The sequence below is a fragment of the Solanum lycopersicum genome, chromosome 5 (genome assembly GCF_036512215.1).
Source record: "Solanum lycopersicum chromosome 5, SLM_r2.1".
In the NCBI taxonomy this organism is placed as follows: Eukaryota; Viridiplantae; Streptophyta; class Magnoliopsida; order Solanales; family Solanaceae; genus Solanum; species Solanum lycopersicum.
In genome coordinates, this window is record NC_090804.1 from 66,726,861 (window position 1) to 66,745,996 (window position 19,136).

The 19,136-nt window shown below is 29.8% G+C and overlaps 4 protein-coding genes across 5 annotated transcripts; 2 read left to right on the plus strand and 2 right to left on the minus strand.

The window, feature by feature from the left end:
- Positions 1 to 293: 293 nt before the first annotated feature.
- Positions 294 to 7,082, minus strand: GA2ox1 (gibberellin 2-oxidase). Its single transcript, NM_001247936.2, has 3 exons — positions 6,634 to 7,082; positions 2,703 to 3,093; positions 294 to 721 (listed from the first exon to the last, which is right to left on the minus strand). The coding sequence occupies exons 1-3, from the start codon at positions 6,993 to 6,995 to the stop codon at positions 425 to 427; spliced, it is 1,050 nt and encodes a 349-aa protein (NP_001234865.1). The 5' UTR covers positions 6,996 to 7,082; the 3' UTR covers positions 294 to 424.
- A 1,936-nt stretch (positions 7,083 to 9,018) lies between these two features.
- Positions 9,019 to 10,394, plus strand: LOC101248580 (desiccation-related protein PCC13-62). Its single transcript, XM_004240172.5, has 4 exons — positions 9,019 to 9,354; positions 9,544 to 9,769; positions 9,850 to 10,081; positions 10,160 to 10,394. Exons 1-4 carry the CDS (start codon positions 9,050 to 9,052, stop codon positions 10,294 to 10,296), a joined length of 900 nt encoding a protein of 299 aa, XP_004240220.1. The 5' UTR covers positions 9,019 to 9,049; the 3' UTR covers positions 10,297 to 10,394.
- Positions 10,395 to 11,025: 631 nt separating this feature from the next.
- Positions 11,026 to 14,397, minus strand: LOC101265439 (uncharacterized). 2 transcript variants are annotated; one of them, XM_010323112.4, is made up of 4 exons: positions 14,101 to 14,397; positions 12,452 to 13,093; positions 11,578 to 11,719; positions 11,026 to 11,465 (listed from the first exon to the last, which is right to left on the minus strand). In XM_010323112.4, exons 2-4 carry the CDS (start codon positions 12,984 to 12,986, stop codon positions 11,411 to 11,413), a joined length of 732 nt encoding a protein of 243 aa, XP_010321414.1. In that variant the 5' UTR covers positions 12,987 to 13,093; positions 14,101 to 14,397; the 3' UTR covers positions 11,026 to 11,410. The 2 variants fall into 2 exon arrangements, with proteins under 2 accessions (XP_010321414.1, XP_004239881.1); XM_004239833.5 differs by having other exon boundaries at positions 11,026 to 11,470.
- Positions 14,398 to 16,611: 2,214 nt separating this feature from the next.
- LOC100750256 (zinc transporter 6, chloroplastic) lies at positions 16,612 to 18,562 on the plus strand. Its single transcript, XM_010322986.4, has 2 exons — positions 16,612 to 17,521; positions 18,173 to 18,562. Exons 1-2 carry the CDS (start codon positions 16,850 to 16,852, stop codon positions 18,485 to 18,487), a joined length of 987 nt encoding a protein of 328 aa, XP_010321288.1. The 5' UTR covers positions 16,612 to 16,849; the 3' UTR covers positions 18,488 to 18,562.
- Positions 18,563 to 19,136: the final 574 nt, after the last annotated feature.

Sequence of the window (19,136 nt, forward strand, 5' to 3'; positions counted from 1 at the left end):
TGTAATTTTAGAAATTAAACTTTTATTTGGACATCTATTTTACTTGATGATTCCTTGAATCTTCGAGAATTTGAAATATTTTATTTAATATCATGGATAAATAAATATTTGAAGATTAATTTTTTAAATGTACTCTCAAAATCTATACTCAAAAACATTAACTTAGATATGAATTTGACAAATTTGGATCAATAGTGTTTATTTAAAACATGAATTTATATTAAGAAGATCTCTCTAAATGTATATAAATATTTAATTGAGTAACTTAAATATGCAATGCATCCCCTAAGAAGTTATGAACTTGTAAACTTCACATTTGGACTCCACATAATTACATGTTTCATCAAGGGTTCGATATCTGAATTACATAATTTATTGCTAATAGCGTCATTCTCGAAATAAAAAAAATTCCAAAATTTCAAACTTAAGACGTTTGATTATTAATAGTTATTGTTTCATCATTTTCTGATTGTAGTCTGAAAAATTGATCAAGACGAGTGTCCCCAAGTCTCATCGAATAAGTAGCTTTCTTGTACTCACCCCAAGTGAATGGCCTATATAGATGATAAGGTTTGTGTGGTGTTGTAGTGACCAATTCTAAGGGACAACAAATTCTAGCATGGGGTGATGGGGCACCAAAGTACACCATTGACATCCTAGGTTTGCATGAATTCACCATGGCCCTATGCCTCACACTCTTAAACCTTCCATTTGTCAGAGCCTACACACAATCAGAATCAAACGTGATATTTAAAATTTCAACTTTATAGATTCTCAATTTCACAATGATAATTTTACTCGTAACATAAATATATTATTTGAGCAACAAACTACTAACTACGCTCCTAATTAGATCTTTTTATAATAGATTATGAAAGACAGTTCTACAATAATACTCTATAATATCGAATTATCATGACAAGTACATATATTAATTTCTCTAATACATTCAACCAGACGAAATCGATGGACCCTCCAAAATTTGAAAGTGATGAGTTATTATCAAGTAGAATCTTACATAGTAACCAATAGTTGGGCATCTAAAACCCCCCAATGAAGTGACACTGAATATTTGCAGTGTATGAGTTCAATTTTTGGCTCCCAAAGCACATGTAGCTTTCACTTAGGTCTACATACATACTTCATTTCTTTGCTTTTATTTTTTATCATGAGGGGTGGGGTTATGATAACTATGCACGAGTACTACTTCTACCTACTAGTATTAGTATTTCGTATTTTAATTTATGTGACATGATTTAATTTAATATATGATATAAAATGGTCTTTGACAATTTATATGGCTATGAATTATTTTATTAAGATAATGAAAGCAATTCTTTACGTCGTGCTATTTATCTGAATACCGAATCTAAAAATATTAATGGGTATCGATTAAAATTCAAGTTTGATTTGGTTGATTGATTGATTGATTAATTAAAGGGGTCCAATCAGCTCAGCTAGTTGGCTTTGTCACTATCAAAGCATAAGATAACATTCTATTGACTCTTTTCCTTATTAGAAATTATATTCCAAATTATTAGGGTGAAGCTAAGATAAAATTAATTTAATCGAAATTCAAAATAATTGATTGTTAATAAAATGACACTAGAACCTTGAGTAAGTTTTAAGAAACAAGACTTAATTAGTTTTACGATTAATCAAAACAATAAGGAATTAAAAGAATCCAAAAAAAAAAAATCGACATCTAAATCACATATATGAAAACTATCCTTCTAAGTGATTAGTAATGAGATTTCATATATCTTTTAATTAAAATAAGGTGAGATATTTAAAACATGATATCATTATATATATATATATAAGTTTTGAAATAACATAAAGTTAAAAATATATCGAACAAATTAAAATAAAGTATAGTTAAACGGAATAGAAAAGTGATATGCATTATTTGAAGAAAGAATGGGCTCAACATCTCATGAAGTATTGTGGAGTAAGGACCACATTGTGTTACCTCAAATAAGTCAAGAATTACTATGATGTTGATAGGTTCATTTATTCGAGTTTCTTTAGCACACTATTATTAAGAAAGAAATTCTTTCATCATAAAGTCTGTGTCCATTTAATCACAGTCTCTATGATGATCACAACATTATAAAGTTATATCGATTGACAAAATCGTCCTCTAAACAATATGAATTGACCCGCTAACACACGAATCATAACTTGTTGAAGGTCCAATACACTCAAATAAAATTGAATACTCAATTTCTATGTTACTCGAGGATTGATTTAGTCTTTATAATATCTAACTAAATATATTTAGTTTGATCTATTTGCAATTTTGCAAATATATTAAAAGAATAATAATATTCATTTTAATTAATTACAGATCAAATATGCTGAATTATATATCATAATAATAGTCAAGATAAAATTTATCCATTATACTCAATTTTTTCATAAATATTATCGTATTTCACTACTAAAAAGTAAGGATTTAGCAAAAAGTAAAATTCAACAAATTATAAAAACATCCAATTTAACTAGAGTCTATTTAAGCTACATATAAGTTATGGATTATCGATATATTTTGTAGTTAATTTCATGTATTCAGATAATATTTGTGCCATAGCTTACAAAGTACATTATTTTCAAGGAATTTAACATACATTCGATCAACGATATATTTTATATTTTTCGTAAAAAAAAATTATAATGATAAGATGAAAGAAATTACTGACCTGTAAAGTGTCTCCAACGAAGATGGAAAAAGCAGTATTCGGGTGAGGTGATACGGGGACCCACAATCCTTGTTGAGTTGATATTTGTAGGCCAGGAGCATCGTTTGATCTTAAGATGGTCAAGATCTGAGGGTCTGTATGCTCTCCAAATCCAATTTTACTTACCGTGGAGTTGCAAGAGTTAGGTGACGTGTCACAATCATGATGGAGAAGATGTGGGGTCCAGTTGAATGGAGGGTAGTGATTAATCCGTAGTAGAGAATCAGAATGAAGGTCCATGAGAAGATTACTGTAGACTGAAGTTTGTTGGACCCTTAATCCTTGTGCCATCAATTCTAATATCTTACATGCCAACTCCCTCACTGATTTTACATATCCATTTACTGCACAACTGTCATTTTACGAGTTCGATAGAATTTAATAATTTTAACGTTTATTGAAAAAAATATAAAAATATGAATTACGGTAGAAAATTAATAAGTAGAAATACATTCATACTAGTAGGTATGTGTACATTGTCTTATTGTACGTCCTTACTAACAATTGTAGTATTGTATTTGTAATTTTTGGTTTTTTCGTTTTCTGTTACTATATATTTGTTGTTTCACGTAGCTTGATTATAGAAATTATTTTTTTGTTGCAGCATTGTTCTGCTACTATCTATTACTTCATCTGACTTATTTTTCTTTTTAATCAATTAGAAAAAGAATGACACGATTCTATATTAAGTAACAATTTAGCTTTAAATGTCAATTTTATCCCTAAATGAAATGATTTATAATCACAAAAATATCGATTATTACTTATTTTAGATCACAAATTTCCCAAAAAAAAAAGAAGAAATTTTTAAACTTCATACTGAGTAAAATTAACTCATATAAAATGAGACAGAAGGGGTATTATTTTAATTTTAACTACTTCATGTTAACTCTTTTTTAGATTGTTTTTATCTTGAATTATCTAATAAAGTAGCTAGAGATAATATATGTATATACACTATTCTCTGCGAGCTTTACTTTATAAATAATATTAAATATATTGTTATAATATATAACATATTTGAAATAGCATATTTCAAATCAAAAAGTCAAATAAATTAAATATTATCACATCATGATGTAATTAGACTTTAATTTGTTGATAGATGTATAGTCACTTGGCAATCATCTTTAATAATTAATAAATAAAATGTTATTTTCATGAGTACATAACTTTTACTGTGTAAATAGGATGATCAACTATCACAAGCACATCATATCAATCATTCAATTATTATTATAGATTTTGTAGTTATGGATAAACACAAATGCCTATTGTGCCCCCAACTCCCATATGCTAGGAGCCTCATGTTAAAGGGGTTGTTTGATATATGAGATAAATCGAGATAGTTCTTGAGTACGAAATATATTAAAATAATACGATTCATAATTCTAAAAGTTTTTGGAAATTTGTATCTAAAACACGTAATAGACATGATTTACTATTACAATAAGTAATGTTTGACCCTTGCCCCATCTTATCATTTGAGCCTTGCCTTAGGCATAAGTTTGGTGTTACTCAATAATAATCGAATTTATAATGATCTTGACTCGGATATAATATGTTAGAATTATGAGTACGCTACTATGGCTGGAGTGGTATCTGATAGCAAGGTAAGTTTATTTCTTAACAAAGTTCATTAAGTATGTGTCATGTTCGATTATGATTCAGACTCATTCATCTCCGTCGAAGATGTAATTAGAATTTAAACTCCATCGGTGCAACCTTTAGGGATGGTTGTGTGTGATATATATTAGAAAGAATATAATACACGTACCAACTTAATTTGGTATTTATTTAATTCTTTATTTGATAGTGTTTTCAACCTATGTATAACTAATTATATATCTAAATATATTTTATTCAATATTATTTTTATATACCTAGTAACCATGTCATCTACCATACAAAAGTATTATTTTTATTCTAATTCATCCTATAATTTCTATTCTAATATACCCTAATCCATTTTAATACAACAAATTAAACAGTAGATAAGAAATTATGTTAGCAACTTAGCATAACTAATCTTATCATTACTAATACACCCTATTCAGTATAACTTCGACGCAACTAATTTAATATTTTACATATCTTTAGTTTAATTTCACAAGATTCAAAAGTTCTCTTCATTCTCGTTAACTTCATACAAAATCAAAACAAAACAAACAAATCGAAACAGAAAGATCGATGATATATGTATAGACAAGATTTACATGATGTTTTTTTGAAATTGAAGTGAATGTGTACCTAGTAGGATTCCCTTAAAAAGATCAAACATAGTGAGTCAGGTTCAAAGTTGTTACAGCTGGAACAACCAAACAATTCCCAAACACAAACTAGCACAAATTGACATATATATGTACTATATGGTTACTACTCATTCTATTTATTTTTATTCCTAAATTGACAAATAACAATGTTCATATCACTCTACTCATAGTGTCTTTTATTTAAAAAAAAATAAAAAATTATTGTGTTGTTCGGATAAATTTTTATGTATTTTAATTAATTTTATGCGATTAATATCAGTTTCCACCATAACAGATATCAGATAACTCTGTCCTATGATAGATGAGAAGAATTTATCTAGTTTTTTTTTTTGTTTTCGCTGAATTTTGAACGGTTCCCAATCATTACATTGACAACTAAGTCACGACATCCTAGGGTGCATGATAATGTTATTATTTCAATAGTCATTTTCATTTTCTTAAATAAGAAACAATAATTTTTATAAAATAATACTCCCTCCGTTTCATAAAAAATGACTTGGTTTGACTTGACACGGAGTTTAAGAATAATAAAGAAGACTTTTCGATCTTGTGGTTCTAAATTAAAAATAAGTTAAATGTACAAAATTGTCCTTTGATCTTGTGCTCTTAAACATGTCACGTGTAAAGTTTAAATTAAAATATTACCAAAATAGAAAAAAATCATTCTTTTTTAAACAGACGAAAAAAAACAGGTTATTCTTTTTGAAACGGGAAAGTAATTATTAGTTGGGTGAATATATAAAATATCAAACTCACAAGCTAACATGATACAAGTTAATATTCTTCAACTTCCTAATCCTCTTAAATTGTACAAGTAGTAACAATTTAACTTTATTACAAGTTAACTAGCACACAATCAATTATGCACAAAACATATAATAAAAAAATATAAAACATTTAATGAGATTCAATCAAGTTTATGAATAAAAATAGATTTCCACTATAAATTAAAATTAAAATTAATATAAAAATATCCAATTAAGGTTCATGAAAAGTACTAACAAAACTTATACTAGCTAATTATTTTTCAAATCTGCTAATACCATATAATCGAAGTCTTATATACATGATCCAACTAAACCATATATTATTTTACTAACATAATATTATTGCTAAACATATATCTCTCTCCAACTCACATAAATGAGATTTTACTCTAATAATATTTAATTGCATACCAAAATTTTAAAAACAAAAAAATTCAAAATATATGTAAAAAAAAATCCTCAAAGAACATATGTTATCGAAGGTAAAACAAAAAGTTCAATATGAAAGAATTTTTCGATACGAAAATCATTCTTTTTAAAATCGACAGAAAACTCTCAATCTTTTAATAGTTTAAGTTACATATACATTATTAGTTTACGAAAATTTCACACTATCATGTCTGTCATCTCTACTTGTTACACTATATAACATGTCTTATTCTCAAAATTACGAATCTCACAGTTTGATAATAAGAAAACTTATATGGATACATGAAACATAACACATCTTATTTTCAAAATTACGAATCTCACAGTTTGATAAGAAAACTTATCTGGATACATGAGACATCTGATCATCATACTGACAGTGTATATAACTTAATAATAAGTTAAACCAAAGTTTGAAGGTACCTGAACATTAGTGGATCACTTGAAATATTTTTTGATATTTGAGAGATGGACATATTAGGATTGGCATGAAGTAACAAATATTCAACTTCACCATTATCTCCATTAAACCCTATATTTTTGCAACCATAACCATATGGATTTGCTGGACCAGCACATTGTTTTTGAGAAAAAGATTTGGAAAAAAAATTATAACTTTCATCTTCCATTTTTTTTATAACATTTGTGTCAACACCATGGTTAATAACTTTGAAAAAACCAAATTCTTCAGAGGCTTTCACTATGAGTTTTAATATTTGTGATTTCTCTAATGAAAGGTCAATGATTGGAAGTTTAATATTTTCTTGAATTTTTTCAGAAACCATGTTGGAAGTTGAGGAATTATAATTATGATAAGATGAAAGAGAATTATGAAGAGAATTAATAATGTGTGTATATTTATATATTATATTATATTATACATGGAAGATATATATGGTATTTATAATAAATATATATAAGAAGAGGAGGGGAATCTATGAGGAGGGAAAATGAGTGGCATTGTATGGGACAAAGGGTGGTGTGTGTTAGATTAGGGTCCAGTGTTCGGTCTGTCTCGACTTAACTCATTTCAGTTTAATTTATAATATTTTAAAAATTAGTAATTTATTTATTTATAACAGACGATTTACAATAATAACCTTAGAGGTAGATATTTGAGCTTTTTTCGTTGTGTGTTTTTAAAATTACAAAATTTAAGAATATTTTAGTACATTATATATTTCTATATTGCTCTTACTTTTCTTAAACTACATATACAATTAAACTAACATGTATAAAATGAAATGGACCTAAGAATGAATTTTGTACTTCAAATTTAAAAATGAACATAAATATTTGGAAGAATTAAAATAAGAGGGTCAAAACGATTGCCAGTTGGTGTGTCTGACTTTTATCGATCAATTAGATAGGCTCAATCTAATTTTATTTAATTTTAGAGAATAACGTCATTTGTCTATATATTTGCAATTGTTAATTGATTCCAAGAATAACTTAATCATTACAAAGAAATATTTGAAAAATATCGATATAGTAGTTGGTTGTTACAAAAATGTTTAATTATAAATAGAAAAGAGTACTAATAAATTCAATATATTCTTCATATAGTAGTCAATAATTCCATACTAAAATGTTTCCCTATTGTTCTAAGGTTTTGATTATAGACTACTTGAATTATTATTCATTTTTATATCACTCGGATTTAATTTAACTCGTCTATTTATACGGGCATTTTGCCAACGTGATGCACTAATTTTCAGCTGAGCAAATAAGTTTGATCGTAGGGATGTCAAATAGACGGATTTAATTAAATTCGAACGATTTCAAATTCTGAAATGATGGTTTAATAAGATAGATAGAATAGGGGATAATATTAACATATCAATCCAATATCAAATGTGAATATGAATTTGAAGTTTACAGATTCTAAACTTATGATTAAACCCCGAATTTTTCAATACAAATACATAGTTTAATCAAGCATTTAAATTCGTCTATATCTGTGGATAATACATTGGGCTAACCCATAATTTCATAATAAATTTCAAGTGAGGTATACCTCGATACATGTTTATACACTAAGATACGTGTTTTTTGATATCATATACATTGAAATAGGAAAAGAGGTCAGCGGGAATAGGATGGAGGCAAGCACATGCAAATTACACTTAATATACACTAGATACATGTATTTGTATGTATATATATATATATGTGTGTGTGTGTCTAGAAAACCAGATATGTAAATGAGTGAAAATTGAGATGCGAGAGAGGCGAACGAGATTTGTATATACACCCCAGATACATGTGAATCTAGTTGATTACCTCTAAAGCAAATAAACTAACATAAGATTCACAATATTGCAAATTAACATACATCTACGTAATTATCTTCTAAACTATTGGAATTTATGTGAGTTACCCTTCTTTTTTCCTGCTTCTTTTGTAAAACATTGTGACGGTGTCAAAAGGAAAGTATCGAGTATAGATCCGATCAAACTCAATAGATTTAGTTCAAATTTTACATTGGTAGTACCACCCCTTAGAATAAGTCCTGCAATGTGTAATCTGAATTTAATCAGAGCTCCAATCCAAACTTCAGTAGCTACGACCCAAGAAATGTAGCGGTACCGCTTTAATCGGCATGGCTTACGGTTGTAATTACGTAAACAAAACAAAAATACAAAAAGAGAATAGAAAACTCCAAATTATATATTAACTTTTGATCCAAAACTTTCTCAACTGCCACTTTCCCACCTATACTTTTAGAAACTTGAATTTTATTACACAAACCAACAAAATAAAACATCATCATTAAGTAATAAAATAGATAAATAAATAGTTCCTTTCTTCTTTCTTTCTTTCACATTTAGCTTCAAAAATGATACTTGTTTCTCTTTTACTATTAATTTTGCATCTGTTGAGTTCAAGTTGTGATGAGTATTTTATAAATGATGGAAATAATTTGACTAAATCAGATGTGGATTTAATAGAGTTTCCATTAAATATAGAGTATATGGAAGCTGAATTTTTCTTGTGGGGTTCTTTGGGGTATGGCTTAGATAAGTTTGCACCTCAACTTGTTGATGGTGGACCAAAGCCTATTGGTGTTAGAATTGCTAAACTTAGTCCTCTTATAAGAGATGTCATTGCTCAATTTGGATTTCAAGAAGTCGGTCATGTCAGGTACATTTCCTCGTTTTAATTTGTTTGTCTGATTTCAACTTGACAGAAAGAAAGCGTTGGAATCCGTTAGTAGTCTTAATAAACCAAGGATATGTAAAACATACCATGGTTTCGTAACTATAAAATTATGGTGGAACAATAACACTTATCATTCTTTTTAGAACAGACTAAAACGGACAATTTATGCAGGGCAATCAAGAGTACAGTGAGAGGATTTCCAAGGCCACTCCTAAATCTAAGCATAGAATCATTTGCAACAGTGATGAATGATGCATTTGGACATCCATTACAACCATCTTTTGATCCTTATGCTAATGACATCAACTATCTTCTTGCCTCTTATGTCATCCCTTATGTTGGACTTACAGGATATGTTGGAGCTAATCCTAAACTCCACAGTCCTAGTGCCAAAAGAGTAAAAATTATAGTTTTGACTTGGGTACATTATTTATAATGTTTTTTCATGATCTGATTGTGTAAATATTTCAATGACAGCTAGTAGCAGGACTACTGGGAGTAGAATCAGGTCAAGACGCAGTTCTAAGAACTTTGTTGTACGAGCGAGGGAGAGAGAATGTAGAACCTTATGGGATAACGGTAACAGAGTTCACGAACCGAATATCAGAGCTGAGGAACAAGTTGGGACGCCAAGGAATCAAAGATGAAGGACTTAGAGTGAAACCAAAGTTGGGTGCTGAAGGGAGCATAAGGGGCAACATACTTGCAGGTAGTGAACGAGTCTCAGAAAAAAATTTAACATAGTTTTCTTATTAGTGAAGAATATTCAACTGACCGTTCATCGCAGGGGGCAAGTACTCGCTTTCCTATGACAGAACGCCGGAGGAAATACTCCGGATAGTGTATGGGAGTGGGGACGAGAGTAAACCGGGTGGATTTTACCCGAATGGAGCGGAGGGTCGGATAGCCAAATCATATCTTTGAGTTGGATGACTCTAGTTAAATCAGAAAAATGTAAAACTGTTGCTTCCTGCCTATTCAATGTCTAATAAAAAAGTGGGTAGAAGTGATTGTTGGGTATATTTTTGGTGTGTTTAATGTCAATTTATCCCCATTTTGATTCTTCATAATGAGATACCAATAAAATAGGTTCATAAATATCCTCGTCTATCTCATCCCGATAACCAAACACCTACTTAAAGTATTATGCTTCTACCTTGCACTCCCACATGACCCCAGCAACAGCACTGAATGTGTCCAAGGTATAGCTGAAAACAAAAAGATAACACCTACACGCCTATAGTATACATAAGTCTTTACACCGTCATGAAAAGTATTGCTATTGAACTTGTGATCTTGAGCGTTCCATGACGTTCAGGTTATACAAAGGGAAAAGGGTCTGAAGAATACTCCAACTTTAGCCGAAATTTTCTGTTACGATACCAAAATTTTTGGAGGACCTTTTACCCCTACAATATTTAATAGTGTATTTTCAAGGTAGATATGTGCCCACGTGGACATATTACAATTTATATTTATGCAATATTTTCTATGGACTTTCTCCCTACCATTCTTCACTTAAATGTCAGGTGAGTTCGCAAGGCAAAATGCTCCTCAGACCCTCTAGGCAATCAGTACATAGTTAACGCAAGCAAGCAAGTAAAAAAAGATACGGTTAGTAAACAAGTTAAAAGTTAAACGCAAGCAAGCAAGTCAAACAAGATACGGTTAGTAAACAAGTTAAAATGGTTGATCCGAGTTACACGGTTCTCGTTGTGAGTGTAGTATGCACCATTTAACTAGTCCAAATATCATAACATTTGTCTACTCAGAACAACACAGAAATTAGGCTTAGAAAGCTATTTTCCAATTTAAGACTAGCTAGTGATTAGCAATTCCGACCCATCCTTAAGAGTGCTATGCCAGGCATAGTGGTTATTCATCTCAATCAACCAGTATCAATCACTGTACAGGGTATACAAATTAGGCAGTCGTGCCGAGTCACTTACATAGAACTTCTTCAGGCAGGCACAGTGTGTACCAGAAACATAGTGGCAATCGTATTCATATTTGCATAGTTTGACAATGTCACTGAATTTCAGCTTGTGATACTTTTCGGACTACTCCATGAGTTAAACCAGAAGCCTGCTCCACTGAACTACAGAATAAGAAGCAAATGAAAACTTAGCCAGCTAGAATCATCAATAAGTACAGAATGTAAAGTATCCTTTTCAGATGATTATAGATTTATAGGGTAGTACATACTCAGAAGAGCCAGACCCCGCGATGCTGGCAGCACTGGTGGATAAATTAGAGTTTCCCTGTACAATAATGAACCTATTCTCCCTTACCCCGCCCGGTTGGACTGAATCATAAAAGTTCATAGTTGAACTTCTATATGATATCCCTGCATACAATATTGTTAACACCTAATCATCAGAAACTTTGCACCTTGAAACAAAATCTTGGTTCAGCAGTATGAAGAAAAAGAGGGAATGAATGAAAAGGAGAAGAAAGAAAACAAAAGGTTGAATCAATTGCAAAAAATGTGGTTTTCAAGCGACACTTAATAGGAAAAGGTATCTATATCAAGAGAGAGAAATAGAAAAGGAGAAGAAAGAGAATAAAAGGTTGAATCAATGAACATATATTTCATGCTCACTGATATTTTAGCATCTTCTTACAGTCATGAAGATGCTCACATAATAGGAACTGCCAAACTGGTATCTATTTCAAGAGAAACAAATAGAAGTTCCCAAACAAGAACGTTGACATATATAAAGAAGTAAGGAGATAACGGACAGCTCCATTATGATTTTGCTTATGTGGTGACAAGTTATAAAGCCGTTATTAGCATTATCTACTCAAGTAACACCTTATGTAGTCACTTAAAAGCATTACAAAAGAAAAAAACTGACTGCAGGTATAAAGTGTAATTAACATGACTTGACATACTGAAGAATAAGGGAGAGTGTAAATCAATTACTTTGGCATTTCTTTTGGGGAAGTCAAATCTGTCTCAATGAATAACGAGGAGGCAATATTTTGGTGTGAAATTGCATAAAAACTTGAGCATTGATATATTTCCACTCTAAAAATAGGACATAGGAAACACAAACTAAGAAATCAAGATCTTTACCTTGAAACAATACCACAAAAAAGAAAAAAATAGTAAAGAGCAATGCAAGGGAACTGCCATTCAGTGCTGATGAAGGCGGTGACGCTTTTACTGCTTTCATTTTCTTCAAAGCCTTCATTCGCTCAATCCGTGCACGTTTAATCATTGCGAGTTCCGCAATCTCTTTAATCAATTTCTGGTCAGCAGCATCCAATGACAATCCTCTGGGAGGTCTAGGAGGTTTGGGAGGCTTCTTAGCACTCGTGGATTTACGTTTTTCTTTGATTTTTTTCTTCTCTACTAAACTTGCCTCGTCTATAAACACACTAACACTCCCCTGAGTAAGCTCATCTCCATCCTGTGTATGGTTTTTCATATTCAATCCATTTTCAGCTTTAGAAAGTTGTTCACCATCTCCATTACAGACACTAGTGAAAAGTACATTCCCTGCTTTAGCATCCAAAGTAGAATTATTATTTCCGGCTTCTCCACTCGTACTCCTACAGCTCTCAAGATCGACCTCAAAATCACCTTCTCTAAATAAGATATGATCCATAAAAACTTCACTCAACAAATCTCAATCTCGTTACATTTAAACTAAACCAAACTCATAAATCGAGAGACACGGCCAGCTAATATCCGCTATCTGCTTCAAAATACCATCTGAAGTGGGGAAAATAACATTTTTTTGCAAAGAGTGTTAAATTCCAAAGGTTAATAACAAATGCAACAAATTTACGATCTCCTACTGATGAATTGGAGCAAGTGTATCAATTCTCTAATTCTTTTTAATTGAAGTGCAGTCTACTCAGTTTAAGTACTATTCAGGCATAAGTAATAAGTCCATGTAAGTAGCTTTAGTTCAAACTTTAATATTTTTTTAATAACCCTGATGTCTGTACTAATTTAACAGGATGCTTGTCAACTCCCACCAACAACAGGTACGAGGTAACTGTGTCTACAAAAGCTAGGACAAATGAGAAGAAATCGCCTGCTATTTTTCATCTCCGCTGCAATTTGGACCTAACCTCATGGTTCTCAACCCACCTCATTGATCACTAAGTCACAACCTTGGGTGCTCAAACTCCATATCTATATTACGAAATTCACCAAATATGTACAAAAATTAAGTTCAAAATCCAGTTACTACTAACATCTGATGTCACTCCTCTAGAATTTAGAACCCATAAAGCTCGAATCTTGATTCCACTATGGTACTAGTACTTCAAAATTCAGTACAATCACCAACTATAGATTCACTACTGTAGGTTAAACAAAAAGGAAGTAGTCCTGAATTGCAAAAGAAACAGTTAAAGATTTAAACTTTAGACACAAATGAATCCTACCATCTCAATAAAACCAAAAAAAAGTAGTAGTTCCTTTTGTGAAAATAGGGAAGGAGATTACGAAAACTGGGAATCGAACTCTCACCAACAAGCACGAAACTTTATATAGTCAACCAACTAAACTACTAAGATTCTCAACAAAAGTAGCTCAATATAATCAAATCACAAAGAAACAGAAAACCCCATCAGCTAAAGATTGAACAAAAACAAAACTTATTTATCAAATCAAGGCATTCTAAATCCTCTTCAATTAAATGAAAAAAAAAAACATAGAAAATTAGTGCTAAAATTCAGATAAAGTGAATTAGGGAAAAAAGAGAGTACCTTGAGAAAAAAAGGAAGACAAGAAGCAGATAGAATAAAGTGAAAGGGCATGAAAGAAGTTTAAAATACTTGAAGGAGCCCTTTGTTGAATACTAAAATATATTAGATCTCAAATAGTACAAGTTTCATTAAATGGGGTGGGTGTTCACAGTTTGGAATAAAATATTTATATCAAAAATAATCAAATAAAATCGATAAATTTTATATATTCTTGATAGTTATGTATATAAAATATAGAGCTTGTTATTAATATTTTTAATTATTTTATATACATTTTCATCGATCATTATTATATTTATTCTAAAAAGACAAAGAGCCTATTAGGAGATATTTATATTGTTGCATGTCTATTGTCGTTTGTGCAGTTCTTGGTAGGACTACAATTGACATAGACATATAACTATTATATACATCGATAATATATAGCTTAATATTAATTAGTAATTAATAGCCTAAAAAAAATATAACGAATTGTTTATATTTTTTTTTAAATCACACGCAATCAACCGACATCAATAGAAGATGTAGAATTATCTTTTCTTTCTTAATTTTAAATTATATAATTAAAGACGTTAGCTTTTCCGTTTCTTTAAATTCTCAAACTCAATTTTATTATTACTCTAATTTTAAAAAAAGAAATATTAAACACAGTTTACAACAACATAATGCATATTTGATTGTAATTTCATCTTTTTTTTCTACCAACCGATAGCAATTAGTTTATTAGAAAATGATTACCTACTTTTAAGAAATGAAAAAATATATATTTTTAACTAACCCATTAAGAAAAGGTTATATCAACTTTTAAGGAAGGATTATTTTAATTCTTTAGACGGCGACTACTTAGGTAAATATATATATATATATTAGTGCTCAATTAATCGTGTATTAATTATCAAATAATTGTAAATAATTAATCAAATAATATAAGAGACAATGTTTTTAATTAGAAACTATAATAACACATATAAAAGAATTATACAATAATTAAAGTTGTTATTACATAATGTATACGTAAAAAAATTTATATGTATACGTAAAAAATCATTCAAAAAAATATGAGTGTAAATTTTATTGATGAATACAATAATATATAAGAATATTACCAACAATTATAAGTTATAACTTAATAATAAATAAAGTTACCTTATCAAGAAAAAAAAGAAGAAGAAGAAGAAATAGAACCTGTTTAGAGAAAAGCAAGGGGAGCAAAAATATAATTTTAAAGAAAAAAAATAGGCTATTTTATGTAAATTTAGTCTACCGCTTGCTATATATATATATATATGTTAGTGCTCAATTAATCGTGTATTAATTATCAAACAATTTAAAATAATTAATTAAATAATATAAGAGAAAATGTTTTTTATTAGAAACTATAATAACACATATGCAAGAATTACACAATAATTAAAGTTGTTATTACATAATGTATACATAAAAAAATTTATATCTATATATAAAATCATTCATAAAAATAAGCGTGTAAATTTTATTGATGAATACAATAATATATAAGAATATTATCAATAATTATAAGTTATAACTTAACAATGAATACAAGAATGAAATTACCTTGTCAACGAAAAAAAAAAGAAAAAAGAAATAGAACCCGTTTAGAGAAAAGCAAGGGGAGCAAAAATATAATTTTAAACAAAAAAAAATAACTATAGAATGCCAAATAAATTTTTTTAATAAAAGTCTTTTTTTGTCAATAAATTAAAAATAGGCTATTTTATGTAAATTTAGTCTACCGCTTGTTATATTGTGTCATTTATTCCTGAAAATTTCACAATCTCTTTCTTGTCTAGTTTTAAAATAATGAATTTTGAAGTTTTATTCACCATAATTTTAGAGATGAAGTTGTGTAATGCTAAATATTCTAACTATTATTCTTTATAAATGAATTGTTGTCTTATTTTTTCTTTTCAACGAGTCATTTATTTTATTTTCATTAATGATTAATAATCGAACAGTCGATTCGAACTAGAATTGATGAATGTATATGTTATTTGGTTTGATTTGATTTTAATAATTTAAAAATTAATTAAAGTAATTTAATTTTAATTTTGACCAATAATCAACTCAAATCTATGCAAAAACACCCCTAACTATAAATAGTAAATTTGCACAATGACATATTTGTCTATGAAAAAAGAAGTTGTCTTATCACTTATCGTACATTTTCGATAAATTTTTGTCATAAAATTTTAGATACATATTTATTTTTGAATCATTAATTTCTCTATTTCCACACTTATTATCCTACATGACTGATTCTTTCCATGTCAATTTCAAAACTAAAACCCAATCCTCTCTATACCTGATCAAATAAACAAATATTAACCTTAATTCTTAACAAATTAATAGTGTCCTCAAATGACAATCGTATAAATACATTAATCTTACTAAGCCATAACTTTAAAATAAATCTAATAATTCAAGTGTCTAAATAAAATATAACGACGTAATAAAGTATTTGCACAAATCCAGTCAAAAGTGCCAACAATGGAAATCACACACAAATACCACTAAATTCCACAAAAGCACCACAAGTAATCCTAATGCAAACTTGACAAAACAAAACACTTCCTCATGCTCTCCACTTTCTTTACGATCCTAAAATAAAGCCATTTCTCATTTACTATTTTTAGTGATACTACTACTTCCAACATATCATTCAAACGAATTAAATTTATAATACGAATTCATAAATTTTAAATTCTGAAACTGACCTGTGTACACGAATATGGCTTTGTGTGTGATGGATACCGCGCGAGCTTTAGCATGTAGAGATGGAAATGCAGCAACAAATCTCAAACTCATTTCGATATTCGTCATTTTCTTCACTAGTGTAATCGGAATAACGCTGCCGGTTTTTTTAGCCCGGTTTTTATTTCACGGCAAACCGGTTCACGATAAAGCGATTTTAATAATCAAATGCTTCGCCGCCGGCGTGATTCTCTCTACCTCGCTTGTTCACGTTCTTCCCGATGCATTCACTGCACTTTCCGATTGTCAAGTTACTTCCCGTCATCCATGGAAGGATTTTCCATTTTCCGGTCTGGTAACTTTGATCGGCGTATTAACGGCGTTGTTAGTCGATTTAACGGCGACTTCTCATGTAGAAAGCCATCAGAATCAGGCCGGAGGATATACGGCGGTTGGGGATAGTGAAGAATTAGGGATTTTGAGTAAGAAAATTGACGTTGAACAGCAACAGAGAGAGGCAGAGGAATTGGTGAAATTGAAGCAGAGATTAGTATCGCAAGTTTTGGAAATTGGGATAATTTTTCATTCTGTTATAATTGGTGTGACTTTAGGGATGTCGCAGAATCAGTGTACGATTAGACCTCTTGTGGCTGCACTATCTTTTCATCAAATTTTTGAAGGGATGGGCCTCGGAGGTTGCATCGCTCAGGTAACTAAACGTAACTGATAAAGTTGTTTCGGCAAAGCTAACGTACAATAGACATCTCAACGTCTCATCTCTATCGTGTCAGTTGAATCAGTGTTCGATATTCACGATACACAATAAGGATAAATTGAGATGTCTAGATATGTATTCTCAAATTTGAATTATTTATTCGTCAGAAAACAAGTTTTAGAATTACGTCTAAGAATTGGTAAGAAACTTGTTATATATAGCAAATGAAACTATACTAAGAACTTGATTGAATCAACCAAGTGGTTGGAGGATAAGTGTGAAAGCTTGATTTTATGAATACAGAATTATGTGTTTGAATAGAAGTATTTGAAACTGCTAATAAAGAGTTTGCATATTTGGTAAAAATTGGTATAGCATATTGTTATAAAGAATATATTACAATGAATGGCTATCATAGATTTGAATAGAAGTATTTGAAACTGCTAATAAGGAGTTTGCATGTTTGGTAAAAAATGGTATAGCATATTGTTATAAAGAATATATTACAATGAATGGTTATTATAGAGAGGTCTGCTAATAAGGAGATTGCATGTTTGGTAAAAATTGGTATAATTTTTTTTTTTATAAAGAATATATTACGATGAATGGTTATTATAGAGAGTTCTGACTGTTGTTTTATTACAGGCGGGGTTTAGCTTTGGAACAACAGCCTATATGAGCTTCATGTTTTCAGTGACTACACCAATGGGTATAGTATTGGGGATGATAGTTTTCTCAATAACAGGATATGATGATACAAGCCCAAATGCATTAATCCTTGAAGGTTTATTGGGATCTTTATCTTCTGGTATACTAATATACATGGCTTTAGTTGATCTTATTGCTCTTGATTTCTTCCACAACAAATTGATGAGTGGACAACCATTCTTGAAAAAAGTATCTTTTATAGTTCTTGTTCTTGGATCTACATCTATGTCAATCCTTGCTCTTTGGGCTTGAAAATATATAGTGCAATTTAATAAACTTGTGTATCCTTTGTTTTACTTGAAATATGTATTCAGTGTAATTCTATAAGCATGAGTCTGTGAAGGTTATAGTATACAGAAATCTTATTTCTATCAATTTTCAATATACTTTCGACTTAAAATATGCATTTTCAAGTAATTTGAAAAAAAGGGAATACAGAAATGAAAGAAATTAAAATAACGAAATAATGTGTCATGAAAAAATCGTGTCATGTGCGCGTTAAAGTAATACGTTGACATACAAAGAAAAAAAGAAGGTTTTGTAGGTAGTCCCCTTATCTCAAAGTTAATTAACTACATAGTTGATATATGGTGGAATAGAGGGGTACCATCCACATTTATAGGTACGTACTTGGGACTTACCACATAGTTTTAACTAATTAACGTAGACTAAATTCAATAAAAGTGGAAAAGGCGAATTAATAGTATGTTTGACTAAGCTTTTACGATTATTATTATTTGCTTTTTTTTATTAAAAAAAATCTATCTTTTGTTTTTTTAAAAAGTACTATACACCAAGCAACTTGACATATAGATGATTCATACTAGAAAAGTGAAGTCCTCATAAGTTTTCCACTTGTGGAAACTTACCTTTAAAATTATTTAATTTCTTCACAACTTTT

Bases quoted from the DNA above. Each gene is read 5' to 3' on its own strand.
- LOC101248580 (XM_004240172.5), top strand. From the start codon at position 9,050: ATGATACTTGTTTCTCTTTTACTATTAATTTTGCATCTGTTGAGTTCA. The intron at 9,355-9,543 runs GTACATTTCCTC...CAATTTATGCAG, and splicing joins CAAGAAGTCGGTCATGTCAG to GGCAATCAAGAGTACAGTGA. The intron at 9,770-9,849 runs GTAAAAATTATA...TTTCAATGACAG, and splicing joins ACAGTCCTAGTGCCAAAAGA to CTAGTAGCAGGACTACTGGG.
- LOC101265439 (XM_004239833.5), bottom strand. From the start codon at position 12,986: ATGGATCATATCTTATTTAGAGAAGGTGATTTTGAGGTCGATCTTGAG. The intron at 11,720-12,451 runs GTAAAGATCTTG...TATTGTATGCAG, and splicing joins TTTTGTGGTATTGTTTCAAG to GGATATCATATAGAAGTTCA. The intron at 11,471-11,577 runs GTATGTACTACC...CTTATTCTGTAG, and splicing joins GCGGGGTCTGGCTCTTCTGA to TTCAGTGGAGCAGGCTTCTG.
- GA2ox1 (NM_001247936.2), bottom strand. From the start codon at position 6,995: ATGGTTTCTGAAAAAATTCAAGAAAATATTAAACTTCCAATCATTGAC. The intron at 3,094-6,633 runs GTACCTTCAAAC...GTAAAATGACAG, and splicing joins AGTGATCCACTAATGTTCAG to TTGTGCAGTAAATGGATATG. The intron at 722-2,702 runs GTCAGTAATTTC...GATTGTGTGTAG, and splicing joins TCGTTGGAGACACTTTACAG to GCTCTGACAAATGGAAGGTT.
- LOC100750256 (XM_010322986.4), top strand. From the start codon at position 16,850: ATGGCTTTGTGTGTGATGGATACCGCGCGAGCTTTAGCATGTAGAGAT. The intron at 17,522-18,172 runs GTAACTAAACGT...GTTTTATTACAG, and splicing joins TCGGAGGTTGCATCGCTCAG to GCGGGGTTTAGCTTTGGAAC.